The following is a 25,754-nucleotide window of genomic DNA, read 5'->3' as shown; positions in this document are numbered from 1 at the left end:
ATCATTTCGCTGCAGAACTGGCAAGCTTGTGCTAGTTTAGTTCGCAATAGGTATTCGAAGCGACGAGGACGTGTGCCTCCAAACGTATGCCCTAATCACGTTACTACACCACCTGACTAGCACAGTGGGCACTTTCGGAGGAGGAGTACAGTGGATGTTGTTATAGAAGGAGGAATGGAAAGGCACAGAGGCCGGCAAGCTACTGGTCACGTGGAGACATGCAGAGGAAGGATGAGAACTGGGCACAACTGCGTGAGCAAGCTTTCTTTCGCCTTCATACACGCATACGGTCCTTATTCTTAGTGTGTCAAAATTTTTTCTTCAGCTCTCAGCCCTTACTACTCAGTATGACAACTTGCACCCTTTGCACTAAAGCAAAGCCAGCCATAACAACAAGAATGAATAAACTAACATCAACTAACATTAGACACAATCAATTTCATCACCACATTCTTTAATAGAAAAAGTCACTTACTGATATCAATGTGGCAGTTTTTCCATCCCAGAATGACGTCCTCCCACACGAGTCACCGGTGATTATTGTGGAGTCCCTGCAGGTGTACAACAAACTACAAGTGAAGTCATCAATTTGCCAAAACTGGCTGCTATACACCATGCACTGGCAAAGTTCTGTTAAGAGTTTCCTCCGTACTAACTTCAAATTCACCAGGCATCATACGCCTCTATGTCCTGCACTTTAGCCGAATCTACAATATGCTGCATGGCAGGTTGACTGTACAGCTGCATCCTTCCCAAGGTCAATTTTTTCAGCATGAGTTTAATGAACATGCTGAACAACCACACCATACCACAACGAACAATAGGAAGCCCAAAATATTACGAAAAGGCAGACAGTGCAATGAAAGCCTGTGTTTAACAATTGTCTACAACCACGCCCACAAAATTCCTCAGTGAAGTAAACATTTTCTCTGGAACTGAAGCAAACCATAATGCCTACCACCATTACCTGTATGCACACCAAATAACTGCAGCAGAAAGATAAGGAAATTCCTAAAATATGCAGGTGAGGGCCAACAACATTCCTTAGCAGGCAAGATATCTCTTGAGCCCAGTTATGAAGTTCACTATGACAAAGACACTCCTGTTACTGCTTTGTCAAGGTGGAAGCTGCTAAGAACGTAACTCAAGAAAGCCACTTTGAACTACCACCAAGGCTCTATTTGCTTCATCTTCTCAAGATAACTGTTGGTCAGCAGTGTAGCCTTTAAATGCGCAGCCCACTGAGTTTGCTTCTGATATGAGTAGAACGCTGAGCCAGCTGGTGACACAGTATCAAAAAGCTTAGCCTCCTACAAAGAAATGCCTGCACATTCCTTTAATTTAATAGAAAATCGATAAAAAAAAAAAAAAAATGACCAGTGAAGAACAGCCGTGTGGAATGCACGTCTCTGAGCCATGCAGTGCGACATTTTTCATTGTCAGCATTCTAGGGATCTGAAAAATACGGAAAAACCTTGTCTTCACTTCACTCCACTAAGACTTCCATCTGGGCTCGAGAACTTCACGGCACACAACAGACAAGTGCCATGGGCTGTAAATTTTCAACAAAGGTTGCACGTGAAAGCTATCTCTTGATCTCGAAGAAGTGTCACTACATTTACTCATTTGTAGCCACCAGGCATCCTGTTTTCAAAGGTCAAGCCGCCCACAGAGAGGAATATCTTGCCGCGTGTTTGTCTCAGAAAAACACCATCTTATGGAGAGAACTTCATTAGTGCTCCCACTGCATTGCAGGTGAAAGATTATACAGGCTCCTTAGGCCCCATAAGACAAGCTCAAAAACAACTGAAGCAAGGCCGAATGGTGGGCCTGTCGGTAATTCATATTCAGAGGGTAAACCAGCCAAAAAAAAAACCCCAAACACGAGAGAGAACTTCACAGGACACTGACCTTGCAAGTGCTATGCACCACACAAACGTGTCCACGTTCTTCTCTAGCCTTCCCACTGAAATCCTATCCAGAGCACGGCCTGTCTTGACGTCCCACGTGACAATGGCATCTGTTGTTCCAGTAGCTATAACGTCCCCATCCTGGCTCCAAGCCAGGCAGAGTATTCGACCTGAAATGTTGAGAGACAAATTAGAATGCCAGTAAGCAACATTGCAGCAACAACAAAAACAGAGGTGGGCAAAAAGCAACGTGTTCAGAGACATGTTTCTGTTCACACTGCGCATTAATGTTTTACAGAGCGTGATACAGCACGGTGTTGCTGCTGACTGCCTGCCCCTTTAGTGTGACATTTTATCCTAAATGAAAACTCTCTCCATTTTCTTTTAGGGCAACAGAACACTGACCAAAATATCTAATGAGATTATGGTGGAAATGAAAAGATCTTGCCTCGTATTGTATAGATCGTGCGCTACATTATCCAAGAAATGAGGGTTTGTCATTTTAATTCGGCACTGAAAGTCACATGAAAATTACTGCTGTCGTCTCTCGCAACGAAGCACTGTAACTATCACTGTACTGATCCACATGACCACATCTTGGCAAAATTTCAATGGTTTTCATAAGTGCACACTGTTCTCTATTCTTTGACGAGTGATCATGTTGTTTTATTATATTTTGCACACTCTCTTTTGTGCCCTGAGCCTCTTTTCGTATCGTTTATGATGTGCTTGTAGCGTTTGCCACTAGATGGGGCCCACAGTGCTTTGAATTAATTTGGATAAAGCGGCGACCATGGCCCACTAAATGTTATTAAGTTCCTGTGCCGTAACACTCATAGGTGTAGAAACTAAACTTGAACCTACTGTGTACTAAAAATGTCTAATTGCTGTCTGGAGGGTAAAATACTACTAGTTTTCGGTACATTACTTTTGCCAATGTGCAACTGTCATTGTGGTCCCTACTCATGGTTTCCAGCATTGAACTACATGAATACGGGCGCATGCACTGATCGCAAAATTCTCGGTAAAATGTTTCTACAGCATATCTGGCAAAACCGCTACGGAATCAACCACTTGCGAAAAGAAGCTTTATATTGTGCTGAAAAAAAAACTGAATGCTAAGAGGGCAGTGTTCTCTCTCTTTAGTATATTATTTGTAGACTATCTTCAGTCGACTTTTTTTCCAAGCGTTTTTCTCCATGAAGGTTATTTTTCGTGATGGCATAACTGCTACTTTTGGTCATAAATATGACACACTTATGCACTCAACAGTTACAACAGTCTAGAGTAAACCCCCACTAATTTGAAGTTATCTGGACTGCAAGAAAAAAAAAAAAAGAAAAGAAAAAAAAGAAAAAAAAAAAAGATCTGAATAAACGAGTTTTCGGGATAACCCAGCACAGCAGCACAGAAAAAAAAAAGGAAAGAGCGGCCCAAGGATAATTTTGTCACGGAAGCACACTATCTTTATTAAGGCGAAAGCCTTTATTGCCTCATCACTGTCGTCAGCAAAGGTGTGACGCTTTTGCGGCGGCTCTGATTGGTCGAGACGGGATAATGTCATGGAGGTCTCGACCAATCACAGAGCACCACCACAGTATGCTTACCTTATATAGCCATGTCAATCAATGATCAATTATTAATTAGTTAATTACTAATTAATCACTACTTAATTCATTACAGAGCAGATTAATAATTGAACTATTAATTACTAAATAATAACCACTACTTAATTACTAATTACTACTTACAGACTAATTTATTCATAGTGAGTAATTAGTGACAATTTCATACTTAATTACTAATTAATGTAACGCACCTGGTAAAATCAACCATACAACAGTAAATGTAGAACTGTGAAGATACAAGGAGGGTGATCTCATCGCTGCCAAGCAGAATTCACAGAATAAATGCACTTGCAGAATGTGAGAGAGTAGTCGCTCGCTTTACTCGTAGCAGCATTCATCGCTAATGAGTAACAGTCGCGTAGCAGAATGCAGCACTCAGGCTTTTGCCTTTCCTCACCTTAGTTGCCAAAGTGTCCTAGAATTTTTGAGATGACCTTTGTGACTACCATACATTTTAGCCTAAATTTGGCCTTAATTCCCCACAACAACACAGTAATTTCATCCTTGTTCGCAACACAGTAATTCCACCTGATGGACACCTGCACGAAGGCTGTCTGCATTTAAGATGAAACCAAAGTGAGAACAACATTTTTTTTCCTGGTTTTATCAAGTGTTCCGCTTTGCTCACACTGTTGGGAAGGCATCTTCACAAAATGTCCATATCGTATTATGAGGATGCTTCACTATACCATCCACGAGGCCAAGTATTGTGGCTAAACAGCGCAGTGCAGTGAATTAGAAAATTTTCAGTGCATTCGGCAACTTCCGAATATTTGGAAATTTTGAACATCCCCTTTTCGAATATGAATACAAACTAAACAACAGACATACTCAATTCATATGAGAAATTTCCAATATTTACACGCCCCTAGTTTGAACACTTGCTGAGCTACATAAATGAATGCAGCAGGAAAACTATAGATTAAAAGCCGAGGACAAAAGCCCAGCTTTCATTCTTCAGAAGAAATGGAGAAACACAAAATAATTCACCTGTCAAAAAAAATATAAAAACTCAGAACATGCACAGAGAAAATGCCTGCAAGCACCAATTGTGTGTATCTAAAATATGCATAGCCATGAACACTCACTTTGCAGCTTGTTGAGTGTTTTGCAGAAGTCCAGGCTATCCTCTGTTATTTCATAGATACAAACACACTCTTCTGTTCCAGCCTGCAGCATAGAATAAAAGTAGTTCACCCCACTGATGCAAGCAAACAAAGCACTGATACAACTTGCTTAGCATCTTACTGAAAGCATGAAACCTTACTGATTAGGCGAAAAAAAGGGAAAAAATTGAAGCCATCAGCCATTACAATCACGAATGAAAATACAGCAACATAAAATAACAAATCTGTAAGCAAAATAATTCACACCACATAACTTAAACCGCTAAGCTCACTGGCGAGGTGAGTGAACTAACATCCAATTCCAGCACTCAACTATGTCGCAAAATAATCATAGACATTAGGATGCAATACAGATATAGTTCCTGTACCATAAGAAGTCAGTCTCTGTGTGCACATGTCTATATCTACCCTGGGATGAAAATCAGGTGGCCACCATACAATGGACATCCACTCACAGCAAGCTTTGTCTTCTGGTGGTCCACTGCTAGGCACCAGGCAGCTCCCGATGTCACTGCAACAGAGTACTGAGAACACGAGTCATTCTGTAATGATGTCCAATAATTCGAGTGGTAAAAAAAAAAAAAAGCTACTGACATCCTAAATGACAATAGTAGTCTTCAAACAAAAAACCTTCTATTTCAATGCATGAGCTGCTTCTGAAGAGCACAGCAGCTTCCCGCTGCTAATGGAACTTACTGACCATCAGATGATTGCTCAGTTCCCAATCTTTATGTCTCAGACAAAAGCAGCTGATGTGACATATTAAAGCTGCATACACAAATGACTGTGTGGCTTAGCAACTGGGAAGAGCAATCAGAAATGTAAATTTTTGATAAGCGAACGTCACTTTGCCTTGACAGTGTCTGCAAACCCCCGATTTTTTCGACACAATGACTGCCCAACGCCTAGGCATCACTGTTAGCACAGCAGTAGCCTGCATATTCAAAAACATCTGAGGTGACCAAAAAGCAGAGTTAAACAATTCAATAGTAACTGAAAAAAGAAGCGGCAGACAACCCCTCAAAGAGAATTTTTCAGCCAACAGCATTAACCGTTTGCCATGATGTCACCATTATTACCCAAGCGTAGCATTGCAAGAGGCTAACAGATGCTGTGTACTAAAGTGCGATTAACTGTGATGCACAGGAAAGTCAATCGACGCCATTGGCTAGAGGGTTTTCTACGGGGTCCTCTAGCTTCCAGTCTTTAAGCAGTGTTTGTCGCTTGGTTTTCAAGTTGTACCTGAATGTAACTGCAAAGAATAAATGAAGGTACTTGAAGTTTTTCACATCAAATAAAGCCATCTGCACTTCAAACATTCCTATTTATAACTCCAGTCCACTCTCACTAAAGCTTTATCCGTCAGTGTACAGAAATTTCACATCACGACTGTCATTGCTTTATTAGAGCCATTACTTGGCTGCAAAGGTTTCTTGTAAGGGGCTTGTAAGGACACAGTGATCACCTGCGAGCTAAGCGTAGCCAGCAACCATCACGGCAGCGCCACGCACAAATATCTCCAAATAATGCCACGTTCTGTATTTTGCAAAGGGTCAGTGGCACTTTCTTCGCTGCTGTCATCATGAAAACTAAAAAATCCCAGGCACTCAGCCTTGTTACCCGTTTCAGCTACGGTAAGCAAGAAGGGGTGCAAAAATTCAAAAATATCAAAAACCAAACTGAATAAAATTGTACAAGATTACTCAAACAAATTGAATAGCCTATGTTGAAAGTTATTGAAAGCAAGTAGGACATGTTATTAACTTATCAAATAATTAGTATGCAGTTTAAATAAGACCGCCTTCATTTTTCTTCAATTACTAGTCACACACCGCCGTGGTCATTAGGCACAGAATGAAGGGTCCAGCACCACAACATGGTCCATTCTTGCAGCGACATTCATATATACAATGTTCCAACATGGCCCTTAAGAATGGACGACGTAGAAAGGTTCAGGCGTTGATGCCCACCTTGGAGACCGAGGCTCATAAAAAGCTTCGAGATCTTTTTTTTTTACAAAGCAATTGCTCCTTTCAGTGTTTGTTCTGCAGCTGAAGGAGCAATTGCATTTACACCCCAAAGCCAGATAAACTTGTTTCAACATAAAAGGTCTGGTTCCAGCTGCTCAATGTTCCAAATTGATTTAGGTGATGAGAGATGCTGTAGTAGAGGGCTCCGAATAATTTCTTCCACCAGGGCTTTCTTTTTATTGTGCATTGGCATTACATGGCAGCCTTGTGTTCTGCTGCCATCAGGATCAAACCCAGGTCTTTTAGCTCAGTGGCCGAACACCCTAACCACTGATCTAACAGAGTGGCTTAAGTGAGCCAAGTGTATGTGCGTTCCTCTGCCTGCAGCTTCTTTTAGCCTTTATTTGATTTTTGTATAATCTAGGTTGGTCCAATCACTCCCTTACTCTTACTGTTCCATTTGTATACATGAGCATTTGTGCACTATTCATAGAGGATCAGCTGCTCTTACTAACAAACAAGCTAAGATAGGCTTTATGTGACTACCTGCACAGGGTTGCCCATATATTGATTAAAAAAAAAAAAACTTTTTTGCTTTCATGGGGCACAAAAATGCAAAGAAAATGAAGCTAGAAGTTTTCAAAGAAACACTGCAAATGCCTCTAAACTTCTGAGTTTAGGAAAATACAGACTGAAAAGTCTAACTCCCAGTTATAACTTAAGGGGTGCCTAATTTGCTAGAAGTAAGGACGAAGCACACATAACTTCACAGATTGCAAAGTTTAGTTGCTCTTCAGCAGCAGTCCCAAATACATGACAAGGATTTGCCGAAGGCTGGGCTTGACATAATGCAACGCAGCAGCATACTGAAAGTGGTGTGAAATGCCTGAAGCTACACAAACAAGCTGACAGCACTTTTTGGTGTGCCGAGAAGCATACCAGGCAGCACAAACCATTGGGCCAATATTGAAGCTTGTTGGCAATCCACTGGCCCTACGTAAGGCCAGTGGATTGCCACAAACTCCAATATTGGGCCAATAGTTCGTGCTCCGCTACAAGTCCCCCAAGCTGAGCATCTTAATTGTGCGTGCTATCACTCTGATTGGCTAAGCTGTTTTGTGACATCATTAATGTAAATGATGTCATTAACCGTAACCATAGCAACCTGCATTGGGACCCTAACAGCCCCGTTTGAAGCTCGCAGCCTCAAAAAACCACGAGCATGCATCTGGCAGGCGGCAGCTGGCAGTTGACAAGACCGGCACTTATTGGCCAACAGTTTGCGTGATGCCATGATACCAGATGGCATGGTCGAGTTGAATTAGCTACCATCTCGGGCAACTCCTTCTACATGGAAGGGTGAGATGAGAAACAAACACCTCTGAACATCATTTGCCATTGCTCTGATTGGCCAAGCCGCTATGTAACGTCACAGTCAAGAGGCCCTTCATAAGTAATTAAAACCAGCGCAGTACAGCTAACCCCATGGCTGATCAATGAAGGAATATGACCTGACCTTAGATTTAGCCTTTGACTTTGACTCTTGGCACACTGCCATTGGCATAACCAGGCTAAGCCTCCGCTATTTTTTTTTACCAGTTAGCTAAAATACACAAATCTGTTCAAAAGAACTTCAGAAGCCTTACACATTAGCAGCAGGAGCTCTGAGCATAAGCGAGTAAACATTCCACTGGTTTACTAGAGAAAGTGGCAGAAGTGCCCAAGAAAGCCATATGCATTAAAATAGTGAACAATATGCCTACCTTCTGGTCAAGAGTGGCAAGGTTGTATTCTACAATACGACCATGCAGGCCTGTAGTGAACAGCCTTCCTCTGACCCACACAGCCGCTTCGACCGAATTGCTGGGGTTGCCAAGCACGACCTGGACAAGCAAGAGCAACAATACCCAATGAGACGCTGGCGTAGCCTTGCGAGAACAGCCTCTTACCCCTTCCACAAATGGCGTGGACTTCATGTTCCAGATCTCAATGGAGAAGTCCGACCTGGAAATATCAAACTGTTTTCAGCACAGTGGAAGGTGCCATCTGAAAACACAGTGCCTCAGATCATGCTAATAGCAACATGCCTGGATATGGACATATTACCCTGGACCACCATTGTAAGTGCATGGCAAAAAACACCACCCCTTGGCAGCAGATCTGATCCAAGTATGGTCACACTTGAGCCAATTCTGCCTGCCAGCATTACAGCCAACTTTGGAACACCACAAAAGCTCTGTGACTAGTTGACTATTGCAGAAAACGCATCTCCCAAACATAGAACCATAAATATCTGCCGCTAATACGCTTTCCAATGTCACATGCTGATAAGCTAGCAACATGAAGTAGCATGAAACAATCTGAAGTTCGCATGTTAGGGCACCCTCTTTGGAGCACAGGCTAACTTCCATAGTGTACATCAGAACCGGTAGGCAATAACCGGCTTATGAAAATACCCACGTTTTTGCAGCAATTTTGAAATAAAGACGGCAGTCACTACAGCATCAGTACAAACTATGTATACTCCAAAATACTGCAAACGTGATCAGTTTTCTATTATTTCATCAACTAAATGAAGCCACTCTCTCCTCTCCATTCCGGAGAGCGCCATGGCTGTCACAGTTTGTATTAAGTGCAGTGATTAATGCTACGATAGATGTAAAAGGAGTCACTTTAACGATAACCAGCATGGACACCTGAGAAAGGGCACAACATGCAGGAGGAATGCTTTGTTAGCCGCCCGGGGTGAAGTAGCAGCGCTGAAACATGGGCTGCGCATGAGCTGTGCAATCACTTTGCTGCTATTTTTTGCATGTGATGAAACTGCTAGAATAGTTAAAGGGCAACACTAAGTTGTTTTTCAACATTTGCATATTCTGGCAAAACGTTTACTGTTGCCTTTTCTCTCTGTCCTGACGCTCCTGCCAAGTTTGGGAGCTATGCAATAAATTATTTATACGCTACTCGATTTTAAAATGTGCCATTTTCGTGGACTCAGTTCAGTTGACCACTGCGAGCAATACTGCATTTGCAATGTACCAAGCATTATACGGATGTTACTACCCGCTCCCCACGTGAACAAGATTTTGAGGCCTATATTGGGCCATCTTGGGCACTCTATGAACTACGCCCTGATTTCCAGTCCCTATTTCCGCCATTCAACATGCGTTTGGGAGTTTTTCCATTTCTTCATGTGACATTATTGATTCGTCAACTGAAATGCCATTAACGGCCATGAAATCAGTTTCAGTCATGACTTGCTGTTTTTCCTTCTTAAAAACAGTACTACATAGAATTTTGAAAAAGGGTTTGTTGTGTAACAGACAGGGGACACGAAGGAATGTGATGCAATAAATAATTCAAAATGATGGAAAAAAACTATCGAAGTTGTCCTTTAATGAAGGGGCTACTCATTTCAGGCATTGGAAATTACTACTGCAAATTAAAAAAAAAAAAAAGGAATGTGATAAAATCAATAACACACAATGATGAAAAACTGCAGCAGTTGCCTTTTAAAGGCGTTTGAATTGATCATTGCCATTTTTTATGTCTCGCTGCAGACGTTGCGTACACCTGAGAGCAGCATGCGACGTTTGTATCGCTATCTGATGCTGTTTCAACATTTCTTCTCCCCATGAGTAGCCACAAACTGACCATATGAGACCCGATGACAGGTTTGCGTGCACACTTTCTAACAGAGCTTGGTGCAATGCAGTTCTCTCCTGCTGCCGAGAAGCACAAAATAAACTCTATTAAAAAAATTGGTTTATAGGGTGTGCTTTATAGCGTTCCGCATTCTGAAGCGACAAAGGCTAAGATAAACACTGTAGTCAAAGCTCTGGAAGTTTTGACCACCTAGAGCTAACACACACCGACATTGTGCAGTACACAGATGCCTTGCTTTACATCTCCATCGAAGAGCAGCCACCGCGGTCGGGCTTGACCCAGTGTGCTTGGGTAATCACGTGTAGGAAAACAATATGCATGTGAATCAATCAATCAATCAATCAATCAATCAATCAATCAATCAATCGATTAATCAATCGCTCAATCATTCTTTTAACTTCTCTGAATTAGAGAAAGAGACAGGCCTAAAGGCTCACAAACTTGACAGAGGTCCTGCCCCCTTTTATCCCATTGGTATTGCATCAGACAAGCGTCATCTTTCATCACAAACATTGCAGCTTGTGGTTCCAATTAAAGGTTTTTTTAACAGGTTATGCTCATATTAGTTCATCACTGAACATTTATCTTATATCCTCAGTAACCTGTAATCAGTGTTCTTGTGCCCTAATCCCTGCATGAACATGTGTTGAGTAAGGCACACATATATTCATTAGCCTAATGATCTAAAGCACTCCAGTAATTACCAGCGAGAAAAACAATGTATACAGCAGGCTCAAGGATTTATTCTACCGCATATGAGTAACTAACTTTACAAGTAAAAAAAGAACACGCACACACACACACAACAGAAAAAAGTTTGATTAAGCCAGGAAAAATTCAACAAGGTACTATATTCACAGTGTGAACACTAATACCGAAGCTTTATGGCATCAAATGATATCATGATGCACCAACACATACAAACTGGAAGGGTGTTAGAGTGATAATAGATTGTTTTCAGATGTCATTTTTTTGATTTTATTATCACTCCCTAGAAGCCCGTGATCTGCATGATCAATTAATCAATCTGAAATAACCAGAGGTGCAAAGGATTCTTACAAAACTGACATGAATCTCTGTGAATCGATCACGGTACTTCGCGGTACATGAATGGTACAAACATACACGGCGGAGATGGTTCTGCAGTTCCCCCTTGTTTTTTTAATTAACCTATGTACGCAGCCTTAAAAAATAGTGCAAGTGAAATTTTTGTATTCCGTGCTCTACCAGCAGGACCTCACGATCGTTCCCTTGAATAGGGCCTTGGAAGAAGTGGAATATAGTAAATGTGCTTCTTCCATTCAGCTGATTTATGATTCAAAGTTGTTTTTTCTTTTACACGTGCATCAAAACAAGACTTCTAGAGAGATTTTCTTGGTGTGATAATGATGTGCATTCGATCGGCTTCTTGAGCACAAAAAAGAAAGAAGACGGAAACGGTAGAGACACTTTTTAGTTTTGAGGTAGCTGCGGGATATTATGATACCGTTATGCACCTTAAAAGCAACCACCTGCTCTCATGCATTCGGAGCATGGTCATCACAATGGCCAATCTTGTAGAGCACTATGACATAGAGCTAATGCCTTGCTAATTCCCTGTGACAGGGTGGCTATGGCTAGCATTAGACAAGCCTCTGTCCTGCAGCCTCATTGTTGACTCCTAGAGCAATCAGGGAAAGCAGTCAGCAAAAATGTCTTGCACACACATACTTGCACACAAACCTTTGACGCATATTCAAATGAGATGGTTTTTGTAGTATCGTAGCAGCTTGCAAGAAAACAAAAAACACCATAATGCTATACCTCTGTTTCATCATTATAGGAAAATTCTGCATATCATGGTGGATCCTCATTAGCATATATACACTTTGCAACTCACTTAATACCTTAACTTGCACATACTCTTTAGTAAGCTGTCATTATTTGCAAGGTCACCTGACATAGATATAAAACTCTGTCTAACCAAGTCATACGAATGTGCTTTTGTGACTTGGTGGTTTCCAAGGCAATACTAAGGGATCTAAGGGTCTGTCTGATTTCCCTCACCCTCCCAACTCAAAGAGGGTTCTTTTTGGGCCTGCACACTCTCGTTTTCTAATCAAATGTTTTTCACCACCACCATCGTTCCAGTGTTGATCTAAATTTCATATTAAAACACTGCAGCAGCCCGTTCACAGCACTTTTGGTGCAATATTGCTTTTTGAAGAAGGATACAGCAAGGAAAGCAGTTTGGAACAGAATGGAGCAAATAGAGCAGCACTTCCGCTATTGTGGTTTGGTATTGCCAGTCTATGATTTGTTCGGTTTTGGGTGGAACACTCTGCTTCAATATGACTTTGATACAAAAATGGGTTGCTCTCAGCGAGGCCTTTTGAGCTCTCGTCAGGTTCGATGCCTCATCGGTTCAATGCCACAACGGTGAGTCGGGCCATTTTCAGACCAAGTGCAGCCCACTCCTGTGATGGCACTGCGAGCTGACCCCATGCCTGGAGGTATGGGATGAATGACGATGATTGGCCAACAATGAGTTATGCGTGACTCTAGGGTAAGGCACCTAGCGAAATGCCTAGACAATGCAACTCTACCCCATGCAAGAAACAAACTTCCAAAAACTAGCCAGTAATATAAAGGTAAAACAAAAACGCAATACAGAGTTTCCAGGCTTTTTGGTGCGAAAGCACTACCTCACGAGGTGAGTAAGAATGACAGGGAGGCTTTATATATATATATATATAAAGCCTCCCTGTATATATATAGCCTCCCTATATATATATATGTATATATATATATATATATATATAAATATATATATTGTTACGATGAAATAGCAAAGGGGTGTTTATTTACAGTGATATGGCAGTGGGATAAGGTGAAGCCTACTAGCCCCAGGCACCAACGCTTCGTCTTCTTCTTCTGCCTCACCATCACCATCCCTCATCGTCGTCATTAGCGTGACATTTCCCCCCTACTCAGACGAAGCCCTCTGGGCGTGTTCGTGAGTCGTGCGAGGCTGACACGGCTTCAAGCGGGCAACATGACACAGTTCGGTTTTGGCAGACCGGCGACCCGATGCTGTCAGGCGGGCTATCCCATAAGTTAAATCACTAAGGCGTTTGATAACCACATATGGGCCGTCATAATGGGCCAAGAGTTTTTGATGTAGGCCACGGCGCCGAATTGGACGCCATAGCCAGACTAAATCACCTACAGAGTACGTGACCCGCCGGTGACTGGAATCGTATCGCACTTTGGAACGTTCTTGTGAAGCACCAGACCGTAATCGGGCGATTCTCCGAGCTTCTTCGGCGAGACAGAGGGTCTCAGCCAGGCAGGGGTCTTCACGGCTTGTGAAGGGCAGGATAGTATCCAGAGAGTAGCGTGGCGGTCTGGCGTAAAGCAGAAAAAATGGACTGTATCCAGTCGTCTCATGCGTGGCGGTATTAAACGCATACGTGATGAAGGGCAGTATGGTGTCCCAGTTCTTATGCCCTGCGTCCACATACATGGCTAGCATGTTGATAAGCGTTCTGTTGACGCGCTCAGTCAAGCCATTTGTCTGGGGATGGTATGGCGTCGAGTGTCGGAAAGTTACGGCGCATAAACGCATGAGCTCTTCAACAACATCAGCAGTGAATTGTCGGCCCCGGTCAGTGATGACAATTCGTGGCGGCCCGTGTCGTAAGATGACTGAGTGCAGCAAGAAAAGCGACACCTGATGCGCCGTAGCAGATGGAAGAGCGGCGGTTTCACAGTAACGTGTGAGATAGTCCACGCAGATTACAATCCAGCGATTTCCATCCACGGACTTCGGAAACGGACCTACGAGGTCAATGCCTACTTGATCAAACGGTGCTGTCGGGGTCTTCACAGGGTGCAGCAAGCCAGACGGAGTTGCAGTTGGACGTTTGTGGCGTTGACATTGCTTGCAACTGGCAACGTATTGTTCAACCGTCGAGCGCATTCTGGGCCAGTAAAATCTTTCTTGAGCACGGTGGAGTGTTCTAACCGATCCCAAATGCCCAGAAGTTGGATTATCATGCATAACACGCAATACGTCCGTGCACAACGTCTTGGGAACTACGAGTAGGTATCGCTGGCCGACAGGCGAATAACTCTTTTTCCATAGGAGGCCATCATGCACACAAAAACGGCTTGTAGGTACGTTGGCTTGGGCAAAGAGAGGCTGCAGACTGGTATCATTTTGCTGTTCCGTTTTGAAAACATTCGTGTCGGGGAACGCTGGCTCGAGGGTCGATATATAATTGTCGAAATCGTCGCTTTCAGGTCCAGTCGTGGCCATTGGCATCCTAGAAAGACAATCTGCGTCTGCATGACGCCTCCCGCTTTTGTAAACCACGGCAAAGTCATATTCCTGTAACCGGAGGGCCCAGCGTGCGAGGCGACCACATGGGTCTCGAAGGTTCCGCAACCAACAGAGTGAATGATGGTCAGTTACGATAGTAAACGAACGTCCGTACAAATATGAACGGAAACGCTGCACAGCGAAAACTACAGCTAGGCATTCCTGTTCGGTGACTGTGTAGTTTCGCTCCGGCTTGCTCAGGGTACGACTTGCGTACGCGATAACATGCTCTCGTTCATTGTGCCGTTGGACAAGGACTGCACCAAGACCGATTCCACTAGCGTCCGTGTGTACTTCTGTCATTGCAGTAGGATCGAAGTGACGTAAGATGGGTTTCGATATTAAAAGAAACTTCAGTTGACGGAATGACGCGTCGCAGTCTGGTGTCCAGTTAAAAGTAGAGTTTTTGCGGAGAAGGCACGTCAATGGGTAAGCAACGTCAGCAAAGCGATGTATAAAGCGTCTAAAATACGAGCACAACCCTAGAAAACTGCGCAACTCCTTCACTGTCTGCGGGGGTTTAAAAGACTCAGCAGCGGCAGTTTTCTGGGGATCCGGCATTACACCATCACCATTGACAAGGTGTCCTAGCACCAGCGCTTGGCGCTCTCCAAAGCGGCACTTTTTGGAGTTCAGAATTAGGGCGGCGTTGTGCAGGCAATTCAAGACACGTACTAGACGGTCATTGTGTTCTTGGAAGGATTTCCCAAATATCACGACATCGTCCAGATAGCAAAGACAAATGTCCCATTTTAAGCCGCGCAAAACTGTGTCCATAAAGCGTTCGAATGTAGCTGGCGCATTACACAGCCCGAATGGCATAACATTAAACTCATAAAGGCCATCTGGCGTTACGAAGGCTGTTTTTTTCTTATCTGCAGGGTCCATTGGAATTTGCCAGTAGCCAGATCTGAGATCAAGACAAGAAAAATAGGACGCACCAGAGAGGCAGTCGAGGGCATCGTCTATACGAGGAAGAGGATAGACGTCCTTTTTCGTAACAGAATTTAAACGCCGATAATCGACGCAGAATCGCCACGAACCGTCTTTCTTGCGTACAAGAATAACAGGGGCAGCCCAGGGGCTAGATGACTCCTGTATCACCTTTTTCTGTAGCATGTCCTCCACTTGCTCATGAATGACTTTGCGCTCAGATGGGGACACGCGATATGGCTTTTGACGAATGGGACGAGCCGAACCAGTGTCGATGCTATGATGGGTCCGATGTGCAGGGCGAGAGGTTGGTCCATCTGTTTCAGAAAAGTCAAACATAGGCGAAAAAGGTAGAAGAATATCCACAAGAGTACGGCGTTGAGGTGAGCTGAGATCGGCGCTGATCATGCGGGAGATTGAAGTTTCATCAGCAGGCAAAGGTACGATGGCACTCGTAGCATCTGTGACCAAAGCAACGACGTGGGGCGCATCGGGTCCACAAGAGGCAAGCTTCAATCCCGTTGGTAAAACTGCGGGCTCGGACGATGGGTTGATGGTCCATAACGAGGCACTACCATGATGCACGGATATCATACAGTGAGGGATAATTACATTTTTCTTCAGGCATGCTGAGTGAACTGGGTGCACCATGGGTTATAATATATTGGTGCACCATGGGTGCACCAATATATTATAACTACAGAGCATACAGCATGGTGGCGTGCTTCTGGCAGGTGAAGCCAGTTGTGGGCAGGTGACTGTTGGCAGGTGACATGGCCAGGCACTGACTGGTCGGCGGTTTTCGTGACGTCACTACAGTAAACCTGTGTCAGACTTCGGCAGTGACGTATGTAGCACGTGGTTTACCCGTACAAAACAGCGATATGCCGCCGCGCCAAGCGGCGTGAACAGCGAGCGAGAAGGTAGCAACAATGTCATCTGCATCTACCAGGATAAACTACGCCAAACTAGCGGTAGCCGCGTTAAACCTCGACAATTATTTTCCGGATCACACAAGAACAATTAATACACGTCTGACATGAAGTTTATGTTGTGGAATGACACCAAGGGAGGGAGCGAAACAAACAAAAAACCCTGGAGTTAAAAAATAAATAAATAAAAAGCACATTACAAACGCATACGTACCTTGCCACAGCAAGTTTTTCGGTCGTACTGTCATAGGCCAGAACATTGATAGGCTTTGGTGATGGTTTAAAATACCTCACCGTGTGCAGTCTATACCGGAGCTTATTACTACTGTCTCGTTTTCTCTTTGAGCCGTCTGCTCGTGCATTTATACTCACAACTTTTTCAACGCGTGGGGAAGAGGCGGACATTTTCGCGCGTCAAGAATGAAAACACACACACCACACAGACGCGTACCGCACAAAACACATGCACACCACACGCAGCACACGACACGACTGCACGGGCACGCACGTGAAAATTCAACGCAACTATGGATTGGATTGGATTGGACTAAGTTATGTTGATGATCCATCGGCCATGGTGAGGGCCAAATCCCACATGCAGAAGAATATGAGAAGAATCCCACAGAAGCGCTTAGTGCTACATGGTTGCTACATTGATTTATTAACCGCAGCGCTACAGTTTAGAAAATTATTCGCAAATAACAAACTGAGGGATAGAATCATGCACGAGCACGAACAGCAACCTTTTTACCTTAGCGCTTTTACTTTTGGTTTCGGAAGCTACACATCTGCTTTGACGTTTTATATGCACTTGCGAAATATTTACTTCAACGTCTCTGAGTGCAAAAACGCGTGAACAAGTCCTAAATGTGCGAAGTACAGTTGTGGTCCCTGGACTATAGTGCCTAGAAATATACTGTACATTTCTAGGCACTATACATGCACAGTACACCAGGCAGAAAAATAAACAATAGACGAATGAGAAGCAGAAATGGCATTTGAGCAATCAAGGAATAAAAGTTCGCAATACTTTTTCCAAATGTTAAAATAGATTAGGCTTTAAATGAGGTAATGTTCCTTGTCCATAGCACAAGACACCTTATTTCCATTTTCCTGTAGCAATTTGCAGACGTCAGAAAGAATAGCTTTGTTTATACTTTTGAAACTACCATTTATTAAACTACAAGTGTCAGCAATGTCGAAAAAAGTGCTCATAGCAGACAGTGCAGCTTTGCCACCCAAATGAGAAAAAAAAAAAAAAAAAAAAAAACCTACTAACTCCAAGAACTCCTTCCAATCATGTAACCAATGCATCAACTTTCATTTTCCTTCTTGCTATTTTTATTATACTTGTCACCTCCAGCCTCTTTTCAACTACTCACATTGACGTATAGCAAACATCTTTTCTTTCTTTAGGCTTTTTTTCATCAACATCCACCGCACACTTCATGTGAAAACAGCCTCTAAACTAATTAAATGCCCTGAATCTCTCTGTGGAGACCAAGGCATTATGAACCGGGAGAAAAGAACCTACTTAAAATGGCTGATATTCAATTTTGCAGCTCAAATTTTCATTCCATTCACCCTTCTTCCACGACTTGCACTCCGGAAGCATTGTCCCACTCTTACCAATTCACACTGTTCCCCTGAAGCCAATTGAAGCACATATTAATAGTGACATGTGCAGCAGCTAAGAAATGGAGATTGTACTGCACTCTGTTTGCAAGTGCTATGCCCTATGTAGTATCATCTAAACTTACGAGATGGTCACTGTGCACTTGTCTACATGTTGAATGTGATAAAGCACCCAATTTTGGGTATTGTGGTGACATTTCAACAGTGTACATAACACTATTTCAGTGGCCCACAGCATAATTGGCAACGATTGACAAGCCAATAGTCATCACCAATAGTAAATGGTCCCCACAGGATACAATGCTCCTGCATATGTATAGTAAACATGCATCAGGTTCCAAAGCTATAAGGGGCTAGTACCTCTCACTGATGGCTTGAGGTGGCCACTCCAACAGCAGTATGAAAAAATGTTTTTCAATGAACGCAGCAGATACTTATAGTTTTCAAGTACATGCACTACAAATTTATCGAGTAACACATTAAAAACTGGTAGACGTCAATTTACTCTCTTTTCAGAGTTCAGACCTATGCATATAGTCCCAGTCATAATATTACAAAGCTTGCTCAACTGACTCTTCTCAAGCCCTACTTAGTGAAAATTAGGAAGACTTTATACATAGTCAGCATGTGCTGGCATCTCCGGATACAAGTCCAATAAGCTATCATATCTTTTTTATGGAATGTCAGCAGATTCCCATTGCTGCAATATGATCCGTAATATTTTGGCCACACGTATATTGCAATAATATAGTGAACTGTATTCAGAGCGCACACATTTGTTACTTTGTTACATAAAAATATTTATCAAGTGTGCAATGTCACAGCTGTCTACCATCTGTTTTATTCTTTTGCAGCGCAGCATGCAATGTGGTGGCTGTCTACCATCTATTGTTTTTATTCAGCAGCACATAGCCTGGAAAACGTCTGTGCACAGCACAAGACATCCATAGTAGCTAGTGAAACACACTAACAGGACACAACAGAAGATACACAGCAAGGAATCTAAGCGCTTTTATTTTTCCGTGGCTATAGTTCTCTCACTTTCATCCTTCCACAACACGAGTTAATTATTCAATGTTATTTACAAAGAAAAAACAGCCCGTCATGTACTGGACACTGCTCTCTAAACAGTGCTATGGAATGGTTTGCATCACGGAGCACACAAACATTGTAGACTGCCTCTAATGACTCACCGGCAAAATACACAAGGGGACACATGTTTCTCCCTTCCTTCTAATCACAGAAAAAGTATTAAAACATCCTAAACTAAATCCAGTGTACACTATTCACAGTTGCTCTTTATCATATAAGTCACAGTTCTGCCTAAGTGATACGCCACATATGAAGGAGCAGCTCTTAGTAAAAGCTGCTGTTGCTGCTAACCAACTTCTTCAGGTTGACACATTATTATACATATACACACAGACACGAAGCCTACAGGCTTTGATGGACTGTGGACTGTGCAGGAAGAGATGTTAGCACAGTAACCGGTGTCTTCATTAAAAGTACTCCAGTGCCATATAGTGTTGGAGGGCTAACAGTGTGTCTATAGTGCAAATCACACACTAATCTTGCCTGACGACACCTTGCAAGAACAGTGAGGGAAGACGAGCAAAAGGCAAGCTTTTAGTGCTTCCAGCTGCCTTTCAAGAGTGTAATTGCACACATATTTACTGTGCAAAACAGTTCTGAATCACCGGTACAGGTCCCAATTAGTCGCCGTGTTTCTATTTGAAAAATAAATATCTACACACAGAGCTAAAGAAACTCTAGACTTGCAACCTAATTAAAATACCCTTGACCCAATCATTTACATTTTGGCAGGTGAAACAGTGAATCCTTAGAAAATTCTGCTTCATAACTCAATGGCTGACCTACAGGATGACAGACATCTGGCAACCCAAACGTCAAATGTCAGCACAGCACCAGATCAATGCAATTGCGTGACTGGACATAACATAACTATAACCTACAAAAATATTTTTGGTTTGCTGCTCAAGCAATCTGACACACCTTAACCCCCCCCCCCCCCCCCCCCCAGAAAGGGAAGAATGGAATCAAACATAGCAATGTATGGTAAACATGAAGTAGACAGGTAAAAAATAAATAAAACTTGGGGCAACGTCACCGTCAAATGAGAGCAAGAAAACGGCAGCATCCACTAAAAAGTAGCAAGAGGCCCGACATTAGAGACATTAGGCAGGGGAAGACTTGAGCATCAGGCGGCCAACATGAGCCAAGTGCTCTCTGCTGTGTGGTGCCCCATGTTTGTCAGACTGGGACATATCCCCATACATATCATGTGGGACAGTGGTCGGCTATGGCCGTTCTTCCTCCAGAGAAGTGAAAAGTTCCTCTCCCCCCCACTTCTTCTTTTTCTCTCTTTTTTTTGGCAAGCAGCAGATGTGAAATGGGAATGGTCAATTGGAGAGGAATGCGTTCATCGCCGCTGAAGTTTGTATGCGGCTATCTCGGCTGGTGGAGGCAAGGTGAAGTGAGAGGTCTTCGTGGATGTAGAAGAGATCGTTCGGAGGAGTGAAAGAGTCGTCTCCTCCACACTTGGTCCAAAGTAATCAGGAAACATATCAGCCAGTGTTGCCTGGAACACAAGAAATATGGCCCTGTCAGCGTCGGAGCAAGAACAAAAGATACCATAACCTACCCACTGCTGTAGGCCAAGATGCAAAGATGTCTTGAATAAGAAACAAGAGTAAGTTAAGTCTCATTATAATTCAGGTAACCATACAACTTCACTTCTTAGGCATTAGCAATGTGTTTGGCAGCCTTTATGCATTTGCGTGCAAACACTGCCAATCAGTAGAGCATCTCTGCAATCTGCTGTTGGAGCCAGCCACTGTTTGAGATTTTTAAACGGACACTGATGACAAATTAAAACTGGTCCGTATTGATAGATTTTACCAGTTCAATGCTAAAGATGCTCTTTAACTGAAATGGAGCACTTATAAGCTGGAGAAGGCAAAAGACTAACATACATGCATCACCATCGCCAGCTGAATTCAAAAGTATAAGCCATAATATGTCAAGTTTTATTTTTTTTTGCAGATCTAGGCTATACCACCATTCACACCAAATGGTGACCATCTGTGCAGACAATATCAGTTTAAATTGAGTGGTGCAAACATTTTTAAATGCAATTTCTTTGGCAACAAATGCATCTTTCTTTTGCTACCAGATAAACATCCAACATACCTACGGAAAAGCCACAGAACTGATTTTTACTAAGAAAAAACACTTTACGCAGCTGTACTCATAAGGCCAGTTATTACCAGTTTTTCTCAAATGGTGGGCTTTGAACAGGCATTCTGAACGATTCTTAAGACACTCTGCACGAGCATTTCACCTGGGAATATAGTTTAACGTCACGGCGGGAAAATAGTGTGCCCATTATAAAATTTGTGGGTACCTGCAGAGCTCAAGAATAAACTCAGTACCTCCTGAACGTGATCAAAAGACTCTTTCCAAGCATTTGAGTACCTGTGTTTCCATGTGTAGTCCCTACTAGCACTCTTAAAGCACCACAATGTAACGACGCAGCACAGTCTATATACAGTCTTGTATACATGCACTCGACAGAGCCGGGTCGAGTCTGCCTGTCGAGTAAAAACCAGCTGTCGGGTTCGTGTACACGCAGTCAGGTCGAGTAGAGTAAGCGGTGGAGCGAGTCGAGTTAACTCATCTGCAGGCGGTAGGTTAACTCGCTTGACCCGATCGCCTAAAGGCATGTAGAATCTGTCCATTCACGAAGCCAAGTAAGAAGGAACTCTAGGATCAAAAGCTTCCAGCGCAGCTAGCAGCGACAGATAAATTGAATGTTTTCTAGCTTTTATCAACGAAAAAATAATAAGCAAATGTTTTGATGAAGGCAACGAAATCAAACCGTAATTTGCACTATCTTAATCGCTAGAAGAGAGTTCATGCAGACATAACCAACCGGGTCGAGTAATGGTGACCTCGCTTACCCGACACTAATTCGACCCATTGCTGTCGAGACCATGTATACAGGACTCATGTAATTTCATTCAGTCTGGCCCTAGTATCTAGCAAGTGCTGTTCATGTATATAACTAGCATCAGGTAGAAACAATGTTTACATCCTTGCTGTGATGGCCATGTGGCCTGAGCCATTAGTCGAGCTAGCTACTCGGTTCATATCACAGCGAATCCAGCTCAGGACACCTAGTGTTTTGTTCTCTCATGCTGACTACTTTTTATACAGGTTCACATCAGTGTGAACTTTGCTGCTATTTTGAGAGATTATTTGACTAGTTTGCTGAGAAAGGAACGCCAAAGCATCTTTAACAGTACGATGCAACAATTTCAATGGCTCCTGTCAATGTTAGTGACAAAACCCTTAATGCGATTGCATTGAAACAAATTCTAGAACGCATTTAAAACAATAACAAAAAAACTCCTACTCGAGGAAATTCTTCAGATCTCATTATGTCCCGCAGGCAGACTTTCCAGCTTGTACTTAGTGTGCAAATAACAAAAAGTGGGCTTAAATGCACGCAAAAAAAAAATAGAGCAACATTTAAAATTTTGTGGGCTTGCCTCACAGCTAGGGCAAAAGAAATATTTTCTCTATGGCAGCAATGCAATGGCAGCAGTGATGACCAAGCCGGCACGCTTGCGGAGGAAAAGATAGATCACGAGGAAAGTGAGTTTTCATTTGGTGCTTGCACACTTGAGCTTAGTAAACACTCTTGTATACTGTTACCTCAATCTGTTTGTAAATGAGTTTATACAAGTAAGCATACATGCCACAAGTGATTCTGCCCGCACAGATGGAGCACAGCAGTAGAGTGTTTGTACTGGCAGCTCGATATGTGTAATCCACGCATTCGTAACCCATTCAGTATGTTGTTAGCTCTCAGTTACCAACAAACAGATTGTCCTTTATTTAAATGTTGAGGGTTTGCCTCGCAGCTAATGCAAAAGAAATATTTAGTTTACAACAGCAGTAAAGGAGCAGTGGCGGTGACCAAGACAACATGCCTGTTGATGTGAAGGCAGATCTTGGAATAAAGGCAGCAGCACCGGACATTGCCAGAGGGGTGTCTGATCATGCGGAGGACTTCCACATGACATGCAAAATCTTATGCCGATGCAGAACCGAGCAGTGAGGCAAACAACATGGCCAAAACGCTTTATACGATGGTGCTGCACTTCGCTTCCTGTCGTTGCCTTTGTGCTATTGTGAATTCCTAAAATACAGCGCTCCAATCACTGATGACACCAGCAGAGAAAACCCACATGGATAAAGCTCTGCAGAGGGCTGCTGCGTGGTAGTAATGCTCTGCCATTTGTCAGCATGTCATTGGCCGAGCCAGTGCACATGGTACTGCCTGCAGGTTGTCAGCTGAATGTTCAACATTTCCCCTAGCAGGTGAAGACGTCGGCATTAAATGTTCTTGAAAGGATTTGCCTTGAGTGCAGGGGCAGCTCAAGCCTAAACTCTCATTAAGAGGATGGCAAAGTTCACCCATTGGGAAATACAAACGGAGAAGGCAGGCAGAGCAGTGTCAGCGAAGAAACATTATGGTGGAAGGGTTCAGGTGCACGCTAAAAAGCTGGATGATTTTGGTGTCAAGCGTGGTGTGAAGGGTTGTTCGCGGCTTCTTCTTCGAGAGGGGAACTTCTACCTATCTCCAAGGCGATGCAGCGCTTCGACCAGGGCGACATGCTACCTATCATGCAGAGAATGCTGAAAAAGATTGGCTTCCGAAACAGGAAGCCCTCTGGAAATTTGCTGCTGACTGAAGCAATACACAGTGTCACTGCTGGCACCTAAGCAGACAGTGAAGCTGCGATGCTAGGGTGGGTGTATTTTTGCACGAGGGGTAAGCCAGGAGATCGCCGTGTGTGTCACAATGACGTTCAAGGTTTAGCCAAAGTCAAACCTTCAGTTACATTACAGGGGCACCAGGAAAAGGTCAAATATCAAGGTAAAAGGTCACATGCACAACCACTGAGCGCGACTTGCTGTGGAGGCACTGTAGTCGTGACATCACGCCGTCAGCTGTATGTCAAATGGGGGAGCGCAGACTAGCATTGTATGAAGCTCCAGTTGCCGCACGAAGGAGTCACGTGACCACTGTGGCTCCAAGCCGCGAAACAAACAAAGCTTTGCCAGGCGTAGCCACATGAAGCTACCACTTCTCACCAGGTTTAACTGAAGCTAAACCACAGCTCATTTTTTTCACTGATAAAATATAATGTCGGCGCCCACCATACACATAGTCGAGAGTGGATTGATGGCATTATCCAATCTGTGTAACGTGCTCGTCGATCCAGACTGTTGACTGGTTTTCAAAATTCCAATGGCGAAAGCGGCAGTCTTATTGCGATATATTATGGCAGTAAATGCGGTTTTGTCAAAGGCGCAGTGGAAGTTTTCTGAGCAAAGAAGAACTCGGGCAATTACCATGAGGAGATGAACAGGAAACGTTACGAAAAGTGGTTTTCACAGAAACTGATACTACAATTGTCAGCAGGCAGTATTATAGTGATGAACAATGCACCATATCAATGTGCGAAAAAGGATAAAGTGCCAAGCATGAGTAACCTCAAAAAGGACATACAGGCTTGGTTGACCGGAAAAGGTGTTGCACGGAGGAGCGACATGGTGAAGACAGAGCTCACAAAGTTTGGTTTGTCAACATGAACACAGGTGGACAGTGACACCACGCAAACTGCATCGCTGAAACTGCTGGCCACTGCCTTGTGCAGCTGCCACCCTACCACTGCCAACTGGGCCCGATAGAACACCTTTGAAGCGACATGAAGGGTTTTGTGGAAAATACAAACAAGATGTTCAAGCTTCAAGACATGCAGCCTCTGGTTTCGTAAAGGCTGGTTCACATGCAAGCGATTGAGCGAACTGAGCAAACTGAGCGGCGAGCGGCAGCGACAAGAGCGAAAAATTTCCAACGAGTTGGAACTATGTCGCTCTCGCCGCTCGAGCCGCCACGACAGCTCAGAACAGGGTTTTGCGTCGCCGCGGCAGAAATCGCTAGCGTTTTCGCTTGCATGTGAACCAGGCTTAAGACATTAGGCAAGTGACTGCCAAGAAATGAAAAAGTTATGTGCAGCACATTCTCAATCAGGAAAATGAGATAAGAAAATTGGACCACATCAACAATGTTGTTGACCAACGACTGGCTGTTGTACTCAACCCGGAGAATGCCACAACCAACAGTGCAGGTCCAAATTGTGAAGAGGATGAAGCTGGATGATTAGGTGTGAGCTCCTCTGATGGGCTAATGTGTGCGTACAAGTCAGCATCATTCAACATAGCAAACGGCATAGAGGACGGCTCCAAATTAATTTAGATATTTTGATAATTCGTTTGTGCCTTCACAATCGCAGGGCATGCACGCTTGTCTTACGTTTCACCTTCATCAACATAAAGCTGCCAAGCTCTTTATTTGATAAACCTTCCTTGGGGTTTGATTACACTGGAGTAACCCAATCAGCATTGCAGGAATACTTAAAAGAAGTGTGCGTGACATCAAATGATCTGATATGAAGAGGTGCTGGAAACTAAAAAGAGAGAGTTTGGTCAGCTCCT

The 25,754-nt window shown here is 43.4% G+C and overlaps 2 protein-coding genes across 4 annotated transcripts in view; both read right to left on the bottom strand.

Annotated features, from left to right (window-relative positions):
* Positions 1-17,064, bottom strand: part of l(3)72Dn (UTP4 small subunit processome component l(3)72Dn) — a 41,431-nt gene extending 24,367 nt beyond the window's left edge. Inside the window, exons 1-7 of the mRNA XM_084606313.1 lie at positions 16,744-17,064; positions 8,585-8,639; positions 8,399-8,518; positions 5,121-5,189; positions 4,627-4,708; positions 1,912-2,080; positions 476-551 (exon numbers count right to left, since the gene is read on the bottom strand). Coding sequence (XP_084462439.1) covers positions 476-551; positions 1,912-2,080; positions 4,627-4,708; positions 5,121-5,189; positions 8,399-8,518; positions 8,585-8,639; positions 16,744-16,934 — 762 coding nt within the window. The 5' untranslated portion in view covers positions 16,935-17,064. The remainder of the gene's footprint in view (positions 1-475; positions 552-1,911; positions 2,081-4,626; positions 4,709-5,120; positions 5,190-8,398; positions 8,519-8,584; positions 8,640-16,743) is intronic.
* Positions 17,065-19,157: 2,093 nt separating this feature from the next.
* alpha-Man-IIa (alpha-mannosidase 2) overlaps positions 19,158-25,754 on the bottom strand; it is a 95,785-nt gene continuing 89,188 nt past the window's right edge. For all 3 annotated transcript variants that reach the window (XM_084606309.1, XM_084606311.1, XM_084606310.1), the window contains exon 24: positions 19,158-20,763. In XM_084606309.1, the coding sequence (XP_084462435.1) occupies positions 20,605-20,763 (159 nt within the window). In that variant the 3' untranslated portion in view covers positions 19,158-20,604. The remainder of the gene's footprint in view (positions 20,764-25,754) is intronic.

This window comes from Amblyomma maculatum, chromosome 6 (genome assembly GCF_055883805.1).
Source record: "Amblyomma maculatum isolate TAMU_Amacu chromosome 6, ASM5588380v1, whole genome shotgun sequence".
In the NCBI taxonomy this organism is placed as follows: domain Eukaryota; kingdom Metazoa; phylum Arthropoda; class Arachnida; order Ixodida; family Ixodidae; genus Amblyomma; species Amblyomma maculatum.
The sequence above is the reverse complement of the archived record's forward strand: the minus strand, read 5'-3'. Positions and strand labels throughout refer to the sequence as shown.